We start from the raw sequence: 24,625 nt of genomic DNA, 5'->3' as shown, positions 1-24,625 counted from the left end.
TCAGATGTGTTACGACCCGTGGTTCTACCCTTCATTCGACCCCTGCGAAACTCTACCTTTCCGCAGTATAATGCACGACCGCATGTTGCAGGTCCTGTACGGGCCTTTCTGGATACAGGAAATGTTCGACTGCTGCCTTGGCCTGCAAATTCTCCAGATCTGTCACCAATTGAAAACGTCTGTTCAACGGTGGCCGTCCAACTGGCTCGTCACAGTACGCCAGTCACTACTCTTGATGAACTGCTATCGTGTTGAATCTGCATGGGCAGCTGTACCTGTACACGCCATCCAAGCTCTTTTTGACTCAATGCCCAGGCGTATCTAGGCCGTTATTACGTCCAGAGGTGATTGTTCCGGGTACTGATTTCTCGGGATCTATGCACCCAAATTGCGCGAAAATGTAATCACATGTCGGTTCTAGTATAATATATTTGTCCAATGAATACCCATTTATCATCTGCATTCCTTCTTGGTGTAGCAATTTTAATGGCGAGTAATGTAATATTTATTTGATAATTGTTCAACTTTTAGCTTGTTAGGCTGTCGCCAGGTGAAAACTTCGTGTCGCAAACGCAGATAAAATGAGGTGTTACTAATACAGAGTAGAGGCGTAGCTGTTGACAAAGGAAATTTTTTACTTTTTTTTTCGCTACGCTGAAATTTTTACATCTAATTAAAAATGATAAACTTGTGTTTGGTTATCGATGCGTTTAATGACAGACAAAAAACAAAACTGAATGTACAGTTGTAACCTAATATTTGCATCACTGAAACCTCCATTAACAGAGACGCAAAAAGGCAATTGTTGAAGTAAGTTTGAGTTACGCACATATTGTATTACAACTGTAAATTTTATTTCATTTTTCATCTCTTACTGAACGTAATGATTACTCTACGTGACGTTACAAATGGGCCTTGTCGAGGCTTGGTGTCTCCTGTGCTTCGACAAGACAGACAGCTGTAACGTAGGTGCGACCACACTGGAGGACTATCTATGCAGTGGCTAGACAAAGGTGTGGTCCCTCAAGACGGCAGCAGCCTTTTCGGACGTTTCATGGGCAGCAATCTGGACAAATCACTGATTAGAACGTCAACCAACATGACCCTGCTGTACTGTTACTGCGAACACCTGAAACCAGGGAAAACTACAGCCATATTTTTCCCCCAAAGGACCTGCATCTGTAATCGATGATTAAATGATGATGGCATCCTGTTTCTTCCATTTTTTAGGGTACCACACCTCAATCGGTAGAAACGGAACCCTTGCAGGATCAAAAAAATGGTTCAAATGGCTCTAAGCACTATGAGACTTTACATCTGAGGTCATCAGTCCCCTAGAACTTTGAACTACTTAAACCTAACTGACCTAAGGACATCACACGAGGCAGGATTCGAACCTGCGACCATAGCGGTCGCGCGGTTCCAGACTGAAGCGCCTAGAACCGCTCTGCCACACCGGCAGGCTCAAATGTTAAGTCCCATAGTGCTTAGGGCCATTTGAACCTAGGTGTCTTCACGCGCCGCTGTGCGCTCTGAACGCAAAAGAGCGACGGGACGCCATCGACGGGCACAGTAGGGACACTGCCCAACACGTGTGGTTTCCATTTCGCGTCCGATCGGACCTTACTTGCCGAAGAGCCTTCGTACTACATTTAAGCTACAATCCCCTGAAAATTGATGCTGCCAGTAGTCAATCATGGGCAGTCTGCATCATCCATGGTGTAAGGTCTACATCGTAGCAGAAGGTGGTAGTTAACCCTGTCACTCCAAAAAGTTTCGAGACTGGATTAACAAAGAAAATTTAAGAAGGCGTTTTAGTGATTCTGGCATTCTACATAGCTTCCCCCTCACTTGACAAAAACGCACAGAACGTTGACATAACCATGTGAAACTGTCAGAAAACTCCTCCTTTGGGCGGTTGTTCTATTCGTACGTCACATTGGCTCTCATGACAGTTACGTCGACAAGGTGTTGATCCTTGATGTGTGTTTCTGCAGTTTGCGGCTTTCTGGAAGGTCTCTGTATCTACACCCACACAGTACTACGATACGCCGCCAGGCATCGTACGGTGAGTGGCGGAGGGCACCCTGTACCACTACCAGTGATTTCCTTTCCTGCTGCTCTTGCAAATAGAACGAGGATAAAAACGACTGTCTGTATGCCTCCGTATGAGACATACTTTCAGGAATCTTCTCTTCGTGGTGCTTACGCGCAATGTATGTTACCCGCTGTAGAATCGTTCGGCAGTCAGCGTCAAATGACATCCTCTAAATTTAGTAGTAGTAGCTTTATTCGTCGGTAGATCTCTTTTCACAAGGATCTAGGACATGTAAAAGTATTTACAAATTTAGATCAATTTTCGTATACACATATATTTACAGACTTCTAGTTAGAGACAATCGTTAGATTTACTCCTGGTATACAATACTTTTTTTTACATTTAACTTATTAAATAATGTAATGTCACATTGTTCACTCATATTTCACTATCGGTCACTGCACATACTGTACATTGTTTCATAACACTTCATCACTACACCACACACACACACACACACACACACACACACACACACACTGGTGATCTCTGGGCCATTTTCTCTACCGCAACTTCCCATTTTCTCAAAAAGAATATTTCCCTGCCTCCAGGGATCCCCATTTGAGTTCCTGAAGCATCTCTCTTATACATGTGTTGTTAGAACCTCCGCCGGCCGGGGTGTCCGATCGGTTCTAGGCGCTACAGTCTGGTTGTTCCAAGTTCTAGGGGACTGATGACCTCAGAAGTTAAATCCCATAGTGCTCAGAGCCATTTTTTTGTTAGAACCTCCCGGTAACAAATTTAGCAGACCGCCTCTGAATTGCTTCCATGTCTTTCTTCAGTTCGATCTGGTACGTATCCCAAACAGTTGAGCAGTACTGAACAATAGGTCGCACCAGCATCCTATATGCGGTCTCCTTTTACAGGTGAACCACTCTTTCCTAAAACTCACCTTCGCCTACCACAGTCCTCAAATGCTCGTTCCGTTTCATATCGCTTTGCAACGTTACGTCCAGATATTTAATCGACGTGGCTGTCTCGAGCAGGACTCTAGTAATACTGCGACCGAACATTACAGCATTTTTTCCCTACTCCTCCGCATTGACTCATATTCTTCTACATTTAGATCCAGCTACCAATCATCACACTAACTACAAATTTTGTCTGAGTCATCTTCTATCCTCCTACAGTCATTCAATGGAGACTCCTCCTCACACACCACAGCATCATCGGCAAACAGCCGAGTATTGCTGCCCACTCAGTCCGCCAAATCATTAATGTATGTACACTTCCCTGGAGCACTCCTTACAATACCGGTGTCTCTAATGAACACTCAACGTCGAGGACAACATATCTCGGAGTATATTCCAAATGCTAGTACCTTCGTTAATAGTCAAAATCTTTCCGGAAATCTAGAAATGTCGAATCTGCCTGTCGCTCTTCAGGTCCCTTCTGATAACACCACTTTCATCCACGTGATATTTCCCACAAAAAAAAAGAATCGCTCGCGTTTTGTATTTCAATCGAGTAGCAGCAGGCGTCCATGCATCTTTTATTTATTTTTTAGGAAAAGTGTGCGGTGCAGATTTTGCACACACTTTTCTTCCCTTCAGGACATTCTCTAACGCCTGATTTAGGGACAAGGCTCCATTGCGATTTGAGAGAGTGCGGCCGCACGTCGACTACTTAACACCGCTCGCTCGCTCACAACTGAATAGTCGCAGGCACTTATGTCGTTCACGCCTTCTAGTTCAAGCTGCCACCGGAGTTTGTAATGTAATGTGTGCCTCACTGCTTTTTTTAAACTAATTTGTGCCTGATTTTATTCTGAGAAGCTTAGTCATGTATGTAAATACCGTAAATGTAAATGTGATTCAAAAAGTACTTGAAGTGAAGTGAAGCGCAGCTGGACAGCAAGAAACTCTTTAGCGCGCAATCTCAGCAACGAAAGTAGTTGTGAATCTTTGAGTATGGACTCAAAAAAAAATTGATTCATTAAAAAAAAAAGAGGACTGTTACTCTGTATCTTGTGGAAAGAGGGCGTGTTGCTAGGCCGCCGCTCCTAACGTATTGTTACTTTTAATGAAAATTGATATTTTAGCGATAAAACCGGGTAAAGTGTGTGTAAAGAGTTGCCAAACATTTATGTATACAAATTTTCTGGAAGTGAAGAACAGAAATATCTTGTTTTTGGAAAAGGATGTTAATTTCATTGTCGTCGCCGTCTATCAATCGACAGAATTGTATGAAAAGCTACGAAAACTTGGGCTCAAAGCTATCCGCAATACGGCCAAGTAACTAACAGAGTCGTATTTTAAACCTTAAAGAACAATAACTTCCTACAAATTATAATACGTCACCTACTGGTGCAGAAGCTGATCATTCGAGGAGGCAGCAACAAAAATTCAGGTAGCAGTTACGACCTTGTAACGTGTCGGGCTGAATCGTTGTATTGGTGCCTCTTAAAGTTAACGTCACAACCGGACGTAGTGAAACATTTCCTCACCCAGTAGATAGTGCGCAGTGTTCCTGACCTACCTTGCTTTGCTTATTCAATATTGTCTTCTCGGTAACTGCGTCCGTCTCACCCAAATCACACTGCAATTAAGAAGCCAGGATCCTAGATTATGATTCCCAAAATCAAAAGTCAAGACCGTATTCATTGTTGAACATTTACGACAATCACAGTGCGATTTATTTGATATCACTCACACACACAATATTCATGTGACCAGGCCTCTTACACTTAATAATCGTCACATTAGGTAGGTCAAAACTTTCCAGTCTTTAACAATGTTCCCAATACGCGTTAAATGTTCAAAGCCGAATACAATTGCAATTTTTTGGTACCGACCGCAAAAATTAACCGACTTGCCGCACTTTTGCTCCATGAGAATCTGACCGAGAACTAACTGAGAACTGCAACAGCTCGGACCTTATATAGACGAGTGCTTGAATATTTGACTGTTTATGTTAATATATTATAGTTTATAATTTCCCAGGGTTAAAATGAGCCTTTCTAATTGGTTTTGAAGTAAACTATAGAGTTTTGTTACTTAAATAACTTGAGTGAGCTGTATCAATTTAAATACGCAGAACTAACTTATGCATCCGCAGTGGGAATTCCTCACTTATAAAATATGGCAGCCCTCTTGAACAATAATTTTTACTTATTCAAATAAACTTAATTCTTAATTAATGCACTTACGAAGTTGAGACTGGAGTCATTTTACGTAGAAAAATAAAGGTAGCAAGAGTATCAAAACAGATCTCGGAATTATTCAGTAGTTCGGTCACAATTGGCACTGAAAGTCATACAGGCTACAGATTTTAAGTCTTAATATCTATTTAACTAATAGACTTTAAGTTAATTTAAACACTTTGCTGGAATCAGTAAAATTTAGGCTCTCTTTTGGATGCAGTCTTATAGCTGAATTCGATCTATTACCTCACTCGAATTTTACTTAATATGTATTGCACAATATATGTCATTGTTCATAACTTTTAATAGGATTCATTTCCAATAAAGCTAATTAGCTCATTACTTTCAGAATAGACATTAGAATGTACTGAAGCAATAGATTTTACTAGGGAAATTTTATTCAAATTATATCTGAAATTTTTGCTATGAGGCTGAAGACCACAGAATCTGTAGTCGGAATCTGAGTAGGTAAAATAAATAAATAAATAAATAAATAAATAGATAAATAAATAAAAGTCCATTGTTTAACTAAGTTACTGAAGGAGTGTAAAACCAAAACATGATAGCAGTGGGCAACCCTGCTTCGTTACAACCTGTGGTGTGCGTACTGTAAGACCTTCGGTACACACGCCATCAGATTATTTGACTTGTCGCTCTAACGAAGTAGGCGAGTGTCAGCAATATGTCTCGTGGTCTTATCGTGGCGTGTTTATCTTCTGCCGTTAGGTCAGACGATAGAGATGCCACTGGTATGCTTAGAGTAGCAGATTGACGGTGACCAACTTTAAACAGAACTTGATTTATTTTCACACACATTTATTAAAATAATGACAAGCACAAAAATTACTTAACTTCGTTCTGTATGCTATTTACAATTTACAGTCTGAAGTTCCTTTGGTATTGGTACGTTAATCACATATATCTCTGATACTTGACAAAAGTGTCTATACATTTATCTTCATGGCTATGTACAGGAATATGGTAATCTTATTAGGCGCAGACTGAAACTTGACTATAGACTGGTACAGACTAATGCAGACTGGTACAGGCTGTTGCAGACAAATGCAGACTGACTAATCGGAGGTCTGTACACTCGTTATAATACCTCGCGCGTTCAGGCATCACTGCGCGAGTGTGATCCGGGAGGAGAAAAGGTTCTACGTTAGCAGCAATCTCATTGGCTGCGTTACATATTAATATGCGGATCGGCGGAAGCAGAATTTGGTCCGTCTCTATGGCAGCGCCATCTCGTAGTGCGGAGACGGACGAGCGCTGTGCTTGCGCTGTTGTGCTTAGCGGGGCGCGCTCTAGTGGGAAAGTTGTGTACGCGCTGACTACATGGAACTATGTACACAACACAACCTAAAGCAAAAATCTCAATCACAAATCAACCCCCCCCCCCCTCTCTCTCTCTCTCTCTCTCTCTCTCTCTCTCTCTCTCTCTCTCTCTCTCTCTCTCTCTCTCTCCAAACACATATGTAAATATTGCTATTATTAAGATAAAAGTCATTTTATACGTTAGTGTGCTCACGTCGTGAGTACGTCAGGAATAAAATGAGTCTCGAAACATTTTGGACGTACGGTGTACCCGTTACACATTACTCGTCACTTGTTGTTTTCGTCACTTGTTGTTTTCGTCACTTGTTGTTTTCGTCACTGAACGGCATTGCTGATGTAGCCATTAAACATAAATTCGTGGACGGTGTGTGTACGACAGGTGGAGTGGACTGAATCCTTGTGTGTTTGTGTGTGTTGGCAGCGGTGCGGCTGGGCGAGCAGTGCTACTACCTGGCGACGTGCACGTACACGGACGCGCACGCCGAGTGCAAGCAGATCGCCCACAACGCCATCTGCCAGTGCAAGCCCGGCTACCACGTGGTCGCGCGCCAGCGGCCCACCAAGAAGGTCTTCTGCTCAGAAGGTGAGTCGCCCCGCAGCAGGTAGGTCTGAAGCGCGGGCCAGTGGGCTGCTGCCTCTCCTGCAGGGCTCACGTCTGCCGACTCACGTACCTCGTGACAGCGAAGAGGGGAGATCAGAACCCGAGGTGCAGCGTGATTTGTCAGGTACTGTATTTGGAGGAAGGGGGAGACGATGGATCGACTATGTACCTGTTACGTTTTATTGAAAGTGATACCGAAAGCCAACATCCAGTTAAGAGCACACGTGTAACGATTTGTCAGGCTCAAAATTGGGGAACCAACGTAGGGTCAACTGTTGACACACAACGATTTATTGGACTTGAACTATCGATGCTGGGCTAACCGTACGCACTTAGCACTCTGACAGACATGTTACTGGGGGAGGGGGGAGGTTAAAGCCGTGTTAACTGTGCGTATGTAATGATTAATTGGATCTGGTCTTAGACGGGGGGGATGGGCAATGTCAAACCAAATTGTACATGCGTTACAATTTATCGGATACGATCTTCGGGACCATCTGCACACACGTTAAGATTGTTTTGGACTTGAAATAGCGGGAGGCCTACCACACACACAGATATCGATTTATTGGAGGACCAACATTGGGTTAACTGTACACATGTAACAATACATAAGCACGTGCATCAGGAAGAAGACACGGATGTCACTGTACAAAGCGCGCGTATCACACATCTGATAACAGAGCGCTGTAGTAGGACTGACTCCACACACGCTGCAAATCGTCAGATCCGTCAGTATCAGCCACAGTACATACAGTACTGGCCATTAAAATTGCTACACCATGAAGATGACGTGCTACAGACGCGAAATTCAACCGACGGGAAGAAGATGCTGTGATACACAAATGATTAGCTTTTCAAAGCATTCACACAAGGTTGGCGCCGGTGGCGACACCTACAACGTGCTGACAGGAGGAAAGTCTCCAACCGATTTCTCATCCACAAACAGCAGTTCACCGGCGTTGCCGGGTGGAACGTTGTTGTGATGCCTCGTGTAAGGAGGAGAAATGCGTACCGTGACGTTTCCAATTTCGATAAAGGTCCGATTGTAGCCTGTTGCGATTGCGGTTTATCGTATCGCGACATTGCTGCTCGCGTCGGTCGAGATCCAATGACTGTTAGCAGAATATGGAATCGGTGGGTTCGGGAGGGTAATACGGATCGCCGTGCCGGATCCCAAAGGCCTCGTATCACTAGCAGTCGAGATGACAGACATCTTATCCGCATGGCTGTAACGGATCGTGCAGCCACGTCTCGATCCCTGAGTCAACAGATGGGGACGTTTGCAAGACAACAACCATCTGCACGAACAGTTCGGCGACGTTTGCAGCAGCACGCACTATCAGCTCGGAGACCATGGCTGCGGTTACCCTTGACGCTGCCTTACAGACAGGAGCGCCTGCGATGGTGTACTCAACGACGAATCTGGGTGCACGAATGGCAAAACGTCATTTTTTCGGATGAATCCAGGTTCTGTTTACAGCATCATGATGGTCGCATCCGTGTTTGGCGACATCGCGGTGAACGCACATTGGAAGCGTGTATTCGTCATCGCCATACTGGCGTATCACCCGGCGTGATGGCGTGGGGTACCATTGGTTACACGTCTCGGTCACCTCTTGTTCGCAATGACGGTTCTTTGAACAGTGGACGTTACATTTCAGACGACCCGTGGCTCTACCCTTCATTCGATCCCTGCGAAACCCCACGTTTTAGGAGGATAATGCACGACCTCATGTTGCAGGTCCTGTACCTTTCTGGATACAGAAAATATTCGACTGCTGCCCTGGCCAGCACATTCTCCAGATCTCTCACCAATTGAAAACATCTGGTCAGTGGTGGCCGAGCAACTGGTTCGTCACAATACGCCTGTCACTACTCTTGATGAACTGTGGTATCCTGTTGAAGCTGTATGGGCAACTGTACCTATACACGCCATCCAACCTCTGTTTGACTCAATGCCCAGGCGTGTCAAGGCCGTTGTTACGGCCAGGGATGGTTGTTCTGGGTACTGATTTCTCAGGATCTATGCACCCAAATTGCGTGAACATGTAATCACGTGTCAGTTCTAGCGTAATATTTTTCCAATGAATACCCGTTTATCATCTGCATTTCTTCTTGGTGTATCAATTTTAATGGCCAGTAGCGTATATTCCCAGACAGTACATCCAACTAGATACTGGTGGGCTGACAAGGGTCATAACTGTGCTATTTAAGTAATTACTTGGACACAGAATCTGGGACTAACACTGGGCCAACCGTAAACACATCTATATTTATTTTATGTGCTATTGGAGAGCCGTTGTCGGGTCAGCAGGTCACGCAGCATGATTTAATGGATCTGATATCGAGGTATCGCCATCGGGCCTAGTGCACACACATCATTTACTAGCTGTACCTGGCCACGCTTTTCTCTGGCTCAGTCTGCTTAAAAGGAAAAGAGAGGAAGGAGAAAGCATACGTTTCTAATATGTAAGGGAACGGGATATACGTCCTAATCTCCATCTGTCCCCTGTGTCTGTTCATCTTCCCAGCCCCCTTTCTTTGTCCATCACTTCCTCCCTGTCCATCCTCTCCCTCCATCTTCTCCTTCCCCTTCGCTCAACCCATCCTCTCTCTCTTTCTCTCTCTCTCTCTCTCTCTCTCTCTCTATATATATATATATATATATATATATATATATATATATATATATATATATATATTCACCTAGAGACCTGTTTATTGTTATTGCAAATTCATTTTCTGTAGTATTATTCTAATCATATACCATTAAGACATAAGTACAACTTTCCTGTCTGCTATCAACGTTTCACTATTGTATAATCTACATATATATTTATATACTAAAATGCATAGTCTATATGTTTCTTAAGCTGCGACATAGTCGCGAGTACAATCAATGATCCAGGCACTGTCAAATGTTTTTTATTCCAGTCTTTGATCACAAAGTAAAGCCCTTCGACGCTGAACGGTTTCCGTCAGTAATAACCATCTTCAGCTCTGTTCTACACCATGTCCTACTGTCACTAAGCCGTAACGGCGTCGTCAAAACATATGAATACACTCCTCAAAGCATCGTCACATAGAACAAAAATATCGTGTAAAATAGGCCACATCGCCCACACACTCATTTTGCACCATATTTTAGTTCGGTGACGATGCTTTGCTTGAGTGTATTTATATGTTTTGACGACGCCATTACGGCTTTTTCACAGTTGTTCAAAGGGCTCTGAGCACTATGGGACTTAACTTCTGAGGTCAACAGTCCCTTAGAACTTAGAACTAATTAAACCAAACTAAACTTAAGAACATCACACACATCCATCCAGGCCCGAGCCTGGATTCAAACCTGCGACCGTAGTGGTCGCGCAGTTCCAGGCTGTAGCGCCTAGAACCGTTCGGCCACCCCGGCCGGCTTTCTCACAGTAAGGCATGGTGTAGAACAGATCTGAAGACGGTCATTACTGACTGAAACCGGTCATCGTCGAAGGACTTTATATTGTCATCGAAGATTGGAATAAAAACATTTCATAGTCTACATGTGTCTAAATGCTTATTACAGTAATGTGTAGACATTTGGAGTAGATAGAAAACTTACATTTTGAGATTTTTGGTAACAATGTTTTCCCATATACGAGGGTTATCCACAAAGTACATAACGTTTTGGAATTAAAAATAAATAAAGTATTGGAAAATTTTGATATTATATACAGATGAAAGCCACACTTAAATAATACTTTTCTACATAGTTGCCATTTAAATTAAGGCACTTTTCGTAGCGATGGACGAGCTTGGAAATTCCTTCGTCGTAAAATTCGGCCGCCTGCGCCTTCAACCACGTAGTTAATCAGTAACCCGGTAGAAATACGATTTTTGTGGATTTCCTGGAAAGAGGCACTACAATAAACTCTCAAAGGTATTTCCAAACTCTGCACAACCTCAGAAGAGCAATACAAAACACGCGCAGGGGAAAGGTGGGCTCAAAGATCTTGCGGATTCACGACAACACCCCGGGCCCACACGGCAAATGCCACTCGTGAAGTTCTCGAATCTTTTAAGTGGGAGTTGTTTCCTCATCCGCCGTACAGTCCCGACCTGGCACCGAGCGACTTCCACTTATTCCCAGCAATGAAGAAGTGGTTGGCTATGCAGCGTTTTGATGACGACGCACAGCTTCAAGAAGAGATAACCACGTGGTTGAAGGCGCAGGCGGCCGAATTTTACGACGAAGGAATTTCCAAGCTCGTCCATCGCTACGATAAGTGCCTTAATTTAAATGGCAACTATGAAGAAAAGTAGTATTGAAGTGTGGCTTTCATCTGTATATAATTAAAAAAATTTCCAAAACTTCATTTATTTTTAATTCCAAAACGTAATGTACTTTGTGGATAGCCCTCGTATATAAATAATTAGGTACCTAAAAGTACGCCTGTATTGGAGTTCAACGCCTTGTCAATTTCAAAGAAATCGGTCACGAATTTTCGGAAATACACGATTTTGAACAAATGAACATTTACATTTTAATTTATATAGATTGGACCCGACATCCAGGCGCCAAAGTTGAATTAACAACTCACTCAATCGTGTACCGCCATGGACACATCGTTTCTTCATCTTCTGAGCAGCAGATGAAGAAGGCTATAATACACTTCAATTGTTTAAGAGCTGTGCTCAGTGATGATCCAATACCGTTTTCTGGATTACTTGCCACCTATCTCAAAATGTCTCACCTTTATTGAAGCATGGCAGAATTAGGCCAGGTTTCATACCTGTCGCTTCTGATGACAGACATGCTGATGCTGTTTGGCAAAGTGGTTGGGTTGGCCATCTCCTGATACACACCTGCCCTGTGGTGAGCCCAGACAGCAACAACAGCTAATCTCAGCTGCAGAATGACTGCAAACTGACCGGAGTTCTGCAGGCTGCATGATCCGGGCCCTGTGTAGCTTTCAGTGACCTGCCCACCCCCTGAGCCACCTTCACTTCACGTAACTCGAGACATGTGGCAACTTCGGTCAGACAGCATGCTGCTGATGACAGTAGACTTGCTATCACTGATCAGCTAGGTTGGCCTTCTTGGCCCCCATCTGCTGGGCATTAGTCAGGTGACCCTGGATGCAAAGCGATTGCAGGTTGATCAGAGCACTGCAAGTCACGTGTTTCAACCACAGCGTCGCTGACGATGAACACATCTATGCTTGTTGGGATGGCACATTGACTGGCCATCTTGATAGCAGTCGCCCGTTTCGTGTTAAAACCACGGCAGCAGGACCAGGTTATCTTGGCTGCAAAACGGCTGCAACTAGTTGGCCACAGTAAAGAAGCATCCTGTTTCAGACCTGATGATGCTGACGACGTGTATATTTTCGCTGCTATGCGCGATCATTGGGCTGATCATCTTCACAGCACTCACCTGCTTCGTGCTAAAGCTGTTCAGCAAGATGAGATAACTATAACAAGTTCAAGCCGACTGAAGTTCTCTGGGCCACTTGTTTCAGACATTGTGTGCTTATGGTGACATAGCAGCATGTTGGGTTTAGCGACAAGTTTGGCATCCTTTGTAAGACGCCTATTTCTGCTGAGGTCATGCAGCAGGATAGGTAAACATTGGCTGCAAAATGCCCACAATGTAACAGGAGCAGCACTGGCCACGTGTTTAACACCTTTTGCTTTTGACGATGGCTTTCTGACCAGGCAGACTACTTTTGTGGCACTTGCGTGCTTTGTGCCCAAGCTGCACAACATGTTGAGGTAACCTTGACTGAGAAACAATTATAAACTGAGTGGGCACCTGATTCACAGTTTCTGGGCATGCCAACGCCTCTGTCCTTTACGACTGGGTTGTTGACATTCACAGCAGGTGTGTGTGTGTGTGTGTGTGTGTGTGTGTGTGTGTGTGTGTGTGTGTGCAGAACCTGTTCAGGAGAACTGGGTAAATTTTGGTGTGCAGCGACCACAACCTTACTAGACTGGTGCACACCACTTGCTTCAGATGTAGTCCTGCTGACAATGGACTTACAGCATTGTTTGGTGTACTGACCAGATTTGGATTCTTCACAGAACTCATCTGGTTTTTCTTTATGTTGGATGTTGAGCCACTTAACTAGATCAGAGTGAGCCATCTGTTTCAGACACAGGGCTGTAAGCGATGGATATGCCTCTGCTTGTTGGAATTACAGATTAGATGGCCATCATCACAGCATTCATGAGCTTCGTGCTGAAGCTGTTCAGCAAGTTTGGTTAACTTCAGCTGTGAAATGAGTACCGCCTGACAGGAGCCATATCACTGCTGTTATGCATGTCGATTGTGCTCGCGGTCTCCATGGCACCCATCTGCTACACGATGAAGCTGGGAAGGAGGATCAGCCAACATTATCTACAGTTGACACTGGACTCAGCTGAATGCTGATTGCTTGCTTCAGAGCAGGTGCTGCTGACAGTGGACATGCTAACATTTTTTTGGTTTAGCATTAAGGTTGGTTTTCTTCGATGCACTCATCTCTTTCCTTCTTAATTTGGACTGTAGAACCATGTAATATTCCCTGCAAAGTGATCGGAAATTAACCACAGCACTGTGGACAACCTGTTTCAAAGCCATTGCTGCTGATGAAACACACACCAACACTTGATGAGATGATAAAAATACTGTTCATCTTGATACCACTCATCTGTTCCACGCAGAAGACAGTCCACACGGACAGGTAACCATAGCTGCAAAACAACCCCAAGTCTACCACAGCACTTCTGATAAATTGGTTCAGGTGTGGTACTGCTAATGATGGATATTTGAGCTGTCTTCACCCTGAGGCCACGCAGCAGGACCTCTTTATATTGGCTGAAAAATTGCCGTAGTCTGACTACAGTTGTGTTGGCCACATGAGCTACATCTGGTGCTGCTGGCGATGGACATCGCAACACGATAATGTTATGAATGGGATGGCTTTCTTTATGGATTTAATCTGTTTCATTTTGAAAGTGGGCATCAGGATCAAGCAACCTTTCCTGCAAAGTGATCAGTAGCTGAAATGGACCTGTGTGAGTCACGTGCACCATATCAGAGGCTGCCTACACTGACACACCAGCACTATTTCGTGCCATGACTACACTGGTGTTCATGTGGCTCATCTGCTTCTCCCTTAAGTTGGACAGAAGACTGCTAAACTTCGCTGTAGCGCAGTGTGTGGCTTTTGTTTAGGACCCAGTGCTCCTGACAATGGATGTGTCAAAGTGGCTGGCCATCTTGACTGCACTCATTTATTTTGTCCTGAATCCGGGCATTAGGACCAGGTAATCTTGGGTGCTGATTGGAAACAAGTGGGCCATAGCACTGCAGCTACTTTTTCAGACCTGTTACTGCTGATTATGGATATTACAATGATAGTTGGGGACACAAATGAGCTGTCTATCTTCACAAGACTCATTTGGTTTGTACCAAAGTCAAGAAAAAAGTGCAGCTAACCTTGCCTGCAAACACACAGTGGGCTGACTGGATGGGTGCAGGCCACTAGTTTCTGACCTGTTGCTGCTGACACTCCGCAGGTAATCATTTTCCTGTGTGATTACCAGGTTGGTCGTTCATCAGTTTTTTTCTGAAAACAAGAATAGATAACCTTGACTGATAAAAGAACACAATTTGAACTGAGTCGGCTGACCCACTTGGTTCAGACTTGAGGCTGTTTAAAATGCACAAGCAAACACCGTTGTGCAAGATGAATAGATGGGCTACCACCTGATCTCTCATCCGCTTCTTGTTGAAACTGATCAGAAGGCTCAGGTAATCTTGGCTGCAAGATGACTGACAGTGGCGATTCAGCCACTAGTTTCAAACCTGATTGACCTGCGAATGCTGTTCAAGGTGGCACCCAAGCAGGTCATCTTCAGGACACTCATCTGTTAGATATAGAAGCTGTCGAGGAGGATCAGATAACTTGAGCGGCAAACTGACCATGGGCTGGCCTGACCAGTGTGGACCACTTGTTCCAGACTTGGTATTGCTGTCAGTGAACATACTAATCCGTGTGACGACTTGGGTGCGTACCTACAGGGTACACATGTGCCTCAGGTGGACGTCAGGCAGCAGGGTCAGGTAACGTTGGCCGTCGAGCGACAGCGAGCTGACCGGGGTGGCGCGGGCCGCTCTGTTCCAGACCTGGTGCTGCTGACGACGGACATGCCGACGCTGTTCGGCGTGGCGACCGGGCTGGCCATCTTCACGGCGCTCATCTGCTTCGTGCTGAAGCTGTTCAGCAGAGCCAGGTACTCTCGGCCGCGGCACTACGCCAACGCCAACCTGGCGCCGCCCATCCTCTTCTCCAGCGAGACCGGTGAGTTGCTCTGTAAGTCGACGCTCTGTGAGTACTGTTTACTATATTCTCTGCTACCTGCCTGCAAAGTGCCACCACTGTGCTTCGCCCACTGATATACTGACTCTGCGCACCTCTGAGGACACAGCTGGGAGGACCCCGTCCACCTGCCTTTCACATTCTCACACATTCACAATGCACGTGCTTGTCACAACTCGAAACCGAAAGCTGACAGCTAAACACTGGACACGTGTGTGTGTGTGTGTGTGTGTGTGTGTGTGTGTGTGTGTGTGTGTGTGTGTGTGTGTGTGTGTAGGCGCGCGCTTCTGTACATGTGGCATTTGGTAGTCATCCTCACCCTCATACAGAAGACGGATAGGCAGACTGAAAAAAAAAAAAAAAATTGTCAACCCTAACACAAATCCTGCTGATAATACTACTAGTTGACGAGACTCAGCGGGACCAGGACCACCTCTGGATATGTTCAACGCAGCTCTGGACGAAATGTTAGGAGCAATAAAAGTTCCTCAGGTTTGGTATATCCATCATCAGATACTACAGAGCTACCAAAGTGAAGAAATGGTCAAATCGTCGTGAAATCTTATGGGACTTAACTGCTAAGGTTATCAGTCCCTAAGCTTACACACTACTTAACCTAAATTATCCTAAGGACAAACACACACACCAATGCCCGAGGGAGGACTCGAACCTCCACCGGGACCAGCCGCACAGTCCATGACTGCAGCACCTTAGACCGCTCGACTAATCCCTTGCGGCAAAGTGAAGAAATGCCGAATGCTGCATTTCATCTGTTCTTTCTAATACTCCCCCACATTCGTTATGGGATTAAACTCAGGTGATTTAGCGGGCTAGTGAATCGAGGTTCCATTACGCTGCCTCAGTGTTTTTCAAACCAGGAACGAATGTTGTCTCTATTAGAGTCCTGCATGACCGAGTAAGCGACCACAAAATACGGGATGGGGCGAGCACACCCTAACTGGATAGGCTGCCCGCACTAGTTCTAGCAACCGAGCATACATGCCGTGACCGAATACGTAGCACCTAACTTCAAACACATTACACGTGTCATTATCCGTGTGAGACTGCAGCCAGTACGGGCTTCTCATTTGTGGTGTGTCTCTCTCTGTAATCATGCAGCGCGAGGAAGCCAGTGCAGTAAGACTAAAATTGAAACCATTATTTACACATCAAAGAAACGGGAAGGTCTATAAAGCCAAGTGTGGAGCACATTTCTGTTGGTTGTAGACGAAAACAGTGCGTCTACTGGGTACGTATCGTGCATAAACTGCTCCACATTATTGTGCTTACAGTCGGGAACCACTCATTTAAAGAAACACAGTTGCAAGAAACCTCACAAAGATACAGGTCCTTCAGGGATACCGGCAGTAATAAAAAACAGTTTTACAGAAAAGTATGTTGCTAAAGATATGAAGCCTTTTAATGTTATTTCCGGTGAAGGTTTCAGAGAACTAGGCCAAGAATTAATACAGCTAGGTGCGCATTATGGAGAAGTTAACGTGGCAGATGTCATGCCACATCCCTCTACTATAAGCAGACATGTCAAAGAACAAGCTGATGCAATACGAAACAGCATAATGCCTTCTGTTATTGCGGAAGTTATTAATCAAACATGTGCTGCGACAGTTGATATGTGGATTGATTCGCATAATCAGATGCACTATTTGACGTTTACAACACATTACATTAAGAGAGATTGGTCTCTTGTGAACAACGTTTTATTTACAACAAAATTCCCGGACGTTAAGAAGACGGGAGTAATAATTATGAAAGAAATTGAAGAGAGGATGGCTGATTGGGACATTTCGCCGAACATGTTGCACAGTTTTGTTTTTGTCTCCGACCAGGGTGCCAATGTAATAAATCACGAAAGGATTCCTTGTGCTGCTCGTTGTATAAACACAGTACTTAGCCAAACTTTCGATGAAGATAACTTCTTGTTAAATCATGCCCCGAACATCGCATCAACAATAAATACTGCAAAATGCATTGTAAGGTACATTAAGAAAAGTGGCCTCTGCTCGTCTTTGAAATCATCGTTGAAACAAGAGGTCTGCACTCGCTGGAACAGCTTGTACACTATGCTGGAATCCCTACACACTCAATGTAACGAAGTTGCTGCTTTGTTGACGGAAAAGGACTCCGCTTACAAAAAATGGTTCAAATGGCTCTGAGCACTATGGGACTTAACATCTGAGGTCATCAGCCCCCTAGAACTTAGAACTACTGAAACCTAACGAACCTAAGGACATCACACACATCCATGCCCGAGGCAGGATTCGAACCTGCGACCGCAGCGGTCGCGCGGTTCCAAACTGTAGCGCCTAGAACCACTCGGCCACTCCGGCCGGCACTCCGCTTACAGATTGCAAGGATATGATAATGAGCTTGCAGGAAAAATTACGCATTTTCTGAGACCATTTAAAGAGGCCACAGATGAATTAGAAGGCGAAAAAGAACCGACAATTCAGTTAGTTCTTCTTCGGTTTCACAAACTACAACAAATCTGCAGTGTCTGTGACACTGACTGTCAGGTGAATAATTACTGCAGTTAAAAGCTCTGTTTCATTATGATACGCGATAGATTTAGAATTAACTAGCGTAATTGATGTGTACTAACAGATATGTATTTTTCAACAGGAAGTACAAAGGATTAAAAATCGAGCCTTGACTTTCGTTTGTGAGAAGATTGTGATCACTTCCAGATATAAAAATGCTACGTTTCTTTGGCCATCTTTCCGTGATCTTAACATGCTTGAAATAAATGAAAAGCAGGAAATTCTCAGCAATGTGCGAAAAATGTGTACTACTTACGCAGGTACAACATGCAAACATTAACATAATCGATTGTGCGTAGTTAGTCGATAGTGTATTATAGAGAAACGGGAATGTTATAATTCATATAATATTTCATTAACGTAAAACACCTCGTTTTTACGGGAACGTTTCGATGATTTCCACATCAGTTCTGTATTACTTGTCTCTTTTGTTTATTATCATAGATCCTTCAAGTACTGTCATCACCACACAGAAAGAGAGATCGTTTCAACGAATGGAGGAATAACAGATCATTCGCAGCAGATGAAGTAGATCTCTACATTTTAATGTACCCCGGAGATGATGACATCTTAAAGTGGTGGAACCAGATCTGCCAGGCCTGGCTGCAGTTGCAAGACATATTTCATGTATCCCAGCAACAAGTGCACCTAGTGGAAGATGCTTTAGTAAAGCCAGCATGTTACTAACAAAACATCGCAGCCTATTAAATCCAGAACGCGTTGGTGATTTACTGCTGATCAATAGTAACTATAATTTTGTTTCTGTTGCAAACAAGTGAAAATGATGACAAGTTACGTCTGTAAATGCTTAATGTTCTATGTATGCTTTCTTTATGAAGATGGTTGTCTTCTAGATTACAGGGAAAGCACTTATTGAACGTTTCCTTTTAATGAAACGGAAAATATATCTTCTGTTTGGAAATGAGACTCGTCCGGGATTGTATTGAAATATCATTTTACTTTCCAAGTGCTTTATAAATTTAGCTCCGTCACGTACCCGTTCTTGGAAACATTAAAAGAGAGAGAGAGAGACAGATATAAATACAGTGTGTGTGTGTGTGTGTGTGTGTGTGTGTGTGTGTGTGTGTGTGTGTGTGAGAGAGAGAGAGAGAGAGAGAGAGAGAGAGAGAGAGAGAGAGAGAGAAGAAAGAAAGAAAGAAAGAAAGAGAGAGAGGCGTTGGATTTGTACAGCGCAGTGCAGTGAGCCGAGGCGAGGCGAGGTGAGACGTCAGCGGTGGCCGGTCACGCTCTCTGTTACCCGCGTGTCCGGAATCCGGACATCAGACATGGGGCGAGTACGTGACCGAGCCGAGTCGTGTGGGACCGGTCACGAGCGGCTCGGTCCCCACGTCAACAGGCGAGCCGTGACCGGTCAAACATTCAGCGTTGCAGCACTCTAGTCTCTATGTTAACGGAAACTTGAATAAGTGGTTTCGAGTCATGGGACGAAAAGGAACCCCAGAACCTTACAGAAGCACTACCAGCACAAACTACAACCTCCACACACTGGAGATTAAACGTCTCATTGGGTTGTCAGTGCACTAGTGTCATTCGAAAAGGTACAAGACCGCGATTCGTCGAGCCAGTTTACACGGCTCCAGCCAGCGACTATTCAGTCTCTGCTGTATCGCACACTGAAGACCTGAAGCATCATGTGACTATGTGAACAATGGTCTTTCACGACGTACCCGACTTCAGATGCCTGTTGCATGAAGTACCCTTCGCAGTGATCGCTGAGAAACTGCTTGAGATGGACATGCATCCACTGGCAGCAGCAATTCCAGTCGAGCTTGAAACTGAATGTCACTGACAAGGCGTGACACAATTCTCCGGTCCCTGTCGGTTAGGATGCTTCTAGGATCGCTGCTCTTCCGTCGTGTTACGTGCCTATGAGTGGCACTTCATCCCTTGTAGAGACGTTACACGGTTCGCACCGATACATCAACAAATTGGGAAAATTCGTTCACGGTGTGGCTGTGGACACATACAAACACTACAGTTCCTTTGCACCATTTGCCACAGTGACCCACGATATTGCGCCAATTCCATACAGCCGACTGCCACATACTGCTACTGTCGTGACTTGCGTCATCGGCAGAGGGTCATATGACCACTTGGCAGCAGTGCTACACCATCTACAGCGCTTCAAAGTGGCCAGGGGGTTCTTATAATCAGATTAGTTAATATTTTCTCTCGTGAGCTTATTTCAATCTAATTACTGGCATCTGCTAAAGTGGGGGGTACCACACGGTTCTGTTCTAGGACCAGTGAAATGATATCTCACTAAACATGACAGATGCTTAAAAATTTCTCTATTTGCAAATGACACAAGTCCATTGTGAAGATGTAGGAGGGAAGGAAATGCTTTAGCAAACAATATCGATTAACTGAAGCAAAAATCAGGAAATTTTCATAAAAGAGAAACGTCATTATCACACGGTGAGGAAGGAATCAGTGGGAAAGAACATTTCAAATTCTTCGTGCTGCAATTGGACGTTTCTCCTCGTTTGAAGTACAGCATTCAGGATCTTGTGTACGATCTAAATTTTGTTCCCTTAACTGTGACAATAATCTCCACTGCCCTAACATTGTTTGCCTTGTGTACATTATGTCTATTATAGCATGCATTCCACATTGTGGCGCAACTCTGTGAATTTGCGAAGACTATTCCCATACCACAAGAGGGCTGTAAGAACGATGTGCAGTGTGATTTTGCGAACTGCGTGTAGTCCATTGCTGAAGCACCTTGGAATTCTAACTCTGGAATCTCCGTACGTATATTGCATTGTGGGAGATTTCATTAATAACATTCACTAAAACATTGCTACAGTCACTCACTGAACAAGAGGCGCAAGAATAATCATTTCCTGGGTACGCTATTGTACAGATTGGTGTGCACTGTCTTCAAAAGGCATCAGTGCTAACGGAATAATGTGATACATGCATCCCAGATTTTCAAATCTACGTTGCAAAGTTTGCGTGTGGCATATGCTTTTTATCCCGTACAAGACTTCCTCAGAGCAGCTTAGAACTTGCCATAGTAATGTGTTAACTACTTCCATACAGGGTGTCACAGTAGGAATCGTCAGTATTCCGTGATAGGACAGGAACGATCATTCAAAGCAAAAAAAAAAAAAAAAAGCCAGTGAATATTGTCTCTACAATCTACATCTGAAGAGCTGTGGGCACTTCGATACAGTGAAGCAAATCTCTTCTACTGCAGTCTCTTTGCTTTCCAAATTTTTTGGGAGGAGGTAGTATGGACCAAAACAAGAAAACTATTGTTCAGCAAACAGGCCCTCTAAAGTGCATACTTTAAAAAGCATGAGCACTTGTTCAGCAGAAGTTGTGTATTTCACAATAGCGAAGGTAACCAACTGCTAATAGCTCTTAAGGTATGCATATTAAGAGGCCATGTTTGCTACACAAATGATCGCTTCTGTCATATTCCTGAATATTGACCACTCCTCCTGGGACACCCCGTATACCTAAAATCACGAATCTTCGGTATTTTTTAACAGCATTGTTTAAATACCACAGCATCATTTTCTTATGACACAGCTTTCCGTCACAGGAGCCAACCACCCTCGAGGTAAAATTTTAAAAAAAAATAGTATACGAAATGTATCACAATAAACAGCAAAACAGACACGTGTGAAAATATATGATAATACAAGGAAAAAAAACTATCAGTGAAGATAGGTACAAAAATCGGGCGTTTGCGAGGTAATTCCGAACGTGCCTTGGAGAACCGCTGCTGACTTCATAACGAAATATTGTCCAAGTTAACACACGTGTGTTTCAGATATAAACTTTTCGATTAAGTCCCCATCTAACTGAGCTCAAATTTCAGCCACAGCCGTCTTATCATGCGGGGTTCACTTCCCGGTGCTGTCTGCCTTGTTGGTTGGATGGTTCGTTCGTTTGGGGAGTAAAGGGACCGAACTGCGGGGTCATCTGCCCCGTGCTGCCGGGGATTTTCCTGTGGTGGGAGGACTGGACCACGGTGCACTCAGACTCGTGATGCCAGCCGACGAGCTACTGATGATGGAGTGGTAGCGGGACCACGACAACAGCTGGCAGTGCGATGTCGTGCTCACCCCATGCCTCTCCATATGGCATCCGATGGTGACTGAGCTAGGATGACTTGGCGGTCGGTCGACTATCGCGTGCTCTTCAGGGCCTGATTGCGGGGCTTCCTTTCCCTTTTCACATTCCACAATGAAATTTACTTACTGTGAGCCCTATGCGATTTTCACAATGTCGATTGCATGATTTTATGGAAACCGCGAATATTTCATTGACAATCTGTTTTGACTACTGCGGAATCGTTCACACAGCAATACGACTAGAGAATCTACAACCACGGGGTGCGTCTTTCATTGCCACATTTGAGTGGAATGTGATACAAACCCAGATGTTGTAGATCGTCTGTAACGTTATAAAGCAGGTTTTCTATCTTTGTTGACAGGAACGAAATACACTTGAGATATGTCAGTATAAGCCAGAATCACTTCCCTCGAGGTTTGATATTCTTCCCCTGTGTCAGATTAATGCGACCATGTAATTCTTTCTCACGCTAAGTTCCATTAATCGGACTATAGACAGAACACTAAAAAGAATTAATAGTGGCTGGTTGCTATCTTTTTGCTTGTAAGAATAAATCTACACTAAAAAGAAAGCTGAGGAACAAATACTAATAAAGTTCTCCGAACCAAATTCAAAACCTCCTACACTTTATGTAGTGGGATCTGGCTATTAGCACAGCTGGAAATGAACGAAGAATACGAGCTGCGGAAATGTGATTATTAAGAAGAGAATATGGTTATAGACTCACTACTGGACATTAAAATTGCTACACCAAGAAGAAATGCAGATGATATACGGGATTCATTGGACAAATATATTATACTAGAACTGACATGTGATGACATTTTCACGCAATTTGAGGGCATACGTCCTGAGAAATCAGTACCCAGAACAACCACCTCTGGCCGTAATAACAGCCTTGATACGCCTGGACATTGAGTCAAACAGAGCTCGGATGGCGTGTACAGGTACAGCTGCCCATGCAGCTTCAACACGATACCACACTTCATCAAAAGTAGGCCTGCGTATTGTGACGAGCCAGTTGCTCGGCCACCATTGACCAGACGTTTTCAATTGGTGAGAGATCTGGAGAATGTAATAGCCAGGGCAGCAGTCGAACATTTTCTGTATCCAGAAAGGCCCGTACAGGACCTGCAACATGCGGTCGTGCATTATCCTGCTGAAATGTAGGGTTTCGCAGGGATCGAATGATGGGTAGAGCCACGGGTCGTAACACATCTGAAACGTAACGTCCACTGTTCAAAGTGCCGTCAATGCGAACAAGAGGTGACCGAGTCGTGTAAACAATGGCACCCCATACCATCACGCCGGGTGGTACGCCAGTATGGCGATGACGAATACACGCTTCCAATGTGCGCTCATCGCGATGCTGCCAAACACAGATGCGACCATCATGATGCTGTAAACAGAACCTGGATTCATCCGAAAAAATGACGTTTTGCCATTCGTGCACCCAGGTTCGTCGTTGAGTACACCATGGCAGGCGCTCCTGTCTGTGATGCAGCGTCAAGGGTAACCGCAGCCGTGGTCTCCGAGCTGATAGTCCATGCTGCTGCAAACGTCGTCGAACTGTTCGTGCAGATGGTTGTTGTATTGCAAACGTCCCCATCTGTTGACTCGGGGATCGAGACGTGGCGGCACGATTCGTTATATGCATGCGGATAAGATGCCTGTCATCTCGACTGCTAGTGATACGAGGCCGTTGGGATCTGGCACCGTATGACCCTCCTGAACCCACCGATTCCATATCCTGCTAACAGTCATTGGATCTCGACCAACGCGGCAGCAATGTCGCGATACGATAAACCGCAATCGCGACAGGCCTCAATCCGTCCTTTATCAAAGTCGGAAACATGATGGTACGCATTTTTCCTTCTTACATGAGGCATCACAACAACGTTTCATCAGGCAACGCTGGTCAACTGCTGTTTGTGTGTGAGAAATCGGTTGGAACCTTTCCTCATGGCAGCATGTTGTAGGTGTCGCCACTGACACCAAATTGTGTGAATGCTCTGAAAAGCTAATCATTTGCATTTCACAGCATCTTCTTCCTGTCGGTTAAATTTCACGTCTGTAGCACATCATCTTCGTGGTGTAGCAATTTTAATGGCCAGTAGTGTAAGACAGGTGTTCCCTGACGGCAGTACGCGTGGCATTGGCGATACGCAAAGACATTTCAGGTGGTAAACGTACAAGTAAACAAAACACGCAACAACATAAGCGTAATTATGATGTTACGTTAGTCTTTTTGCAAAGCGAAAACAGATTGATGGGAGGTCGGATTATGGACTCCGCAGCCCTCCCTTCATTGATCGTCACTGTCCTAGCCGGGAATGATTCATCTTGTCCGCGAAAGGCAAAGGTCCCGAGTTCGAGTCTCGGTCAGGCACACAGTTTTAATCTGCCAGGAAGTTTAATGATTCATCTTCTTTT

At 44.5% G+C, this 24,625-nt stretch overlaps 1 protein-coding gene across 1 annotated transcript in view; it reads left to right on the top strand.

The window, feature by feature from the left end:
- The window catches only part of LOC124552377 (AF4/FMR2 family member lilli), a 717,562-nt gene that overhangs the window by 592,041 nt on the left and 100,896 nt on the right, over window positions 1-24,625 (top strand). The window contains exons 3-4 of the mRNA XM_047126641.1: window positions 7,000-7,161; window positions 15,330-15,506. Coding sequence (XP_046982597.1) covers window positions 7,000-7,161; window positions 15,330-15,506 — 339 coding nt within the window. The remainder of the gene's footprint in view (window positions 1-6,999; window positions 7,162-15,329; window positions 15,507-24,625) is intronic.

This window comes from Schistocerca americana, chromosome 10 (assembly GCF_021461395.2).
Source record: "Schistocerca americana isolate TAMUIC-IGC-003095 chromosome 10, iqSchAmer2.1, whole genome shotgun sequence".
NCBI lineage: Eukaryota > Metazoa > Arthropoda > Insecta > Orthoptera > Acrididae > Schistocerca > Schistocerca americana.
This window is presented reverse-complemented; position numbering and strand designations above follow the sequence as displayed.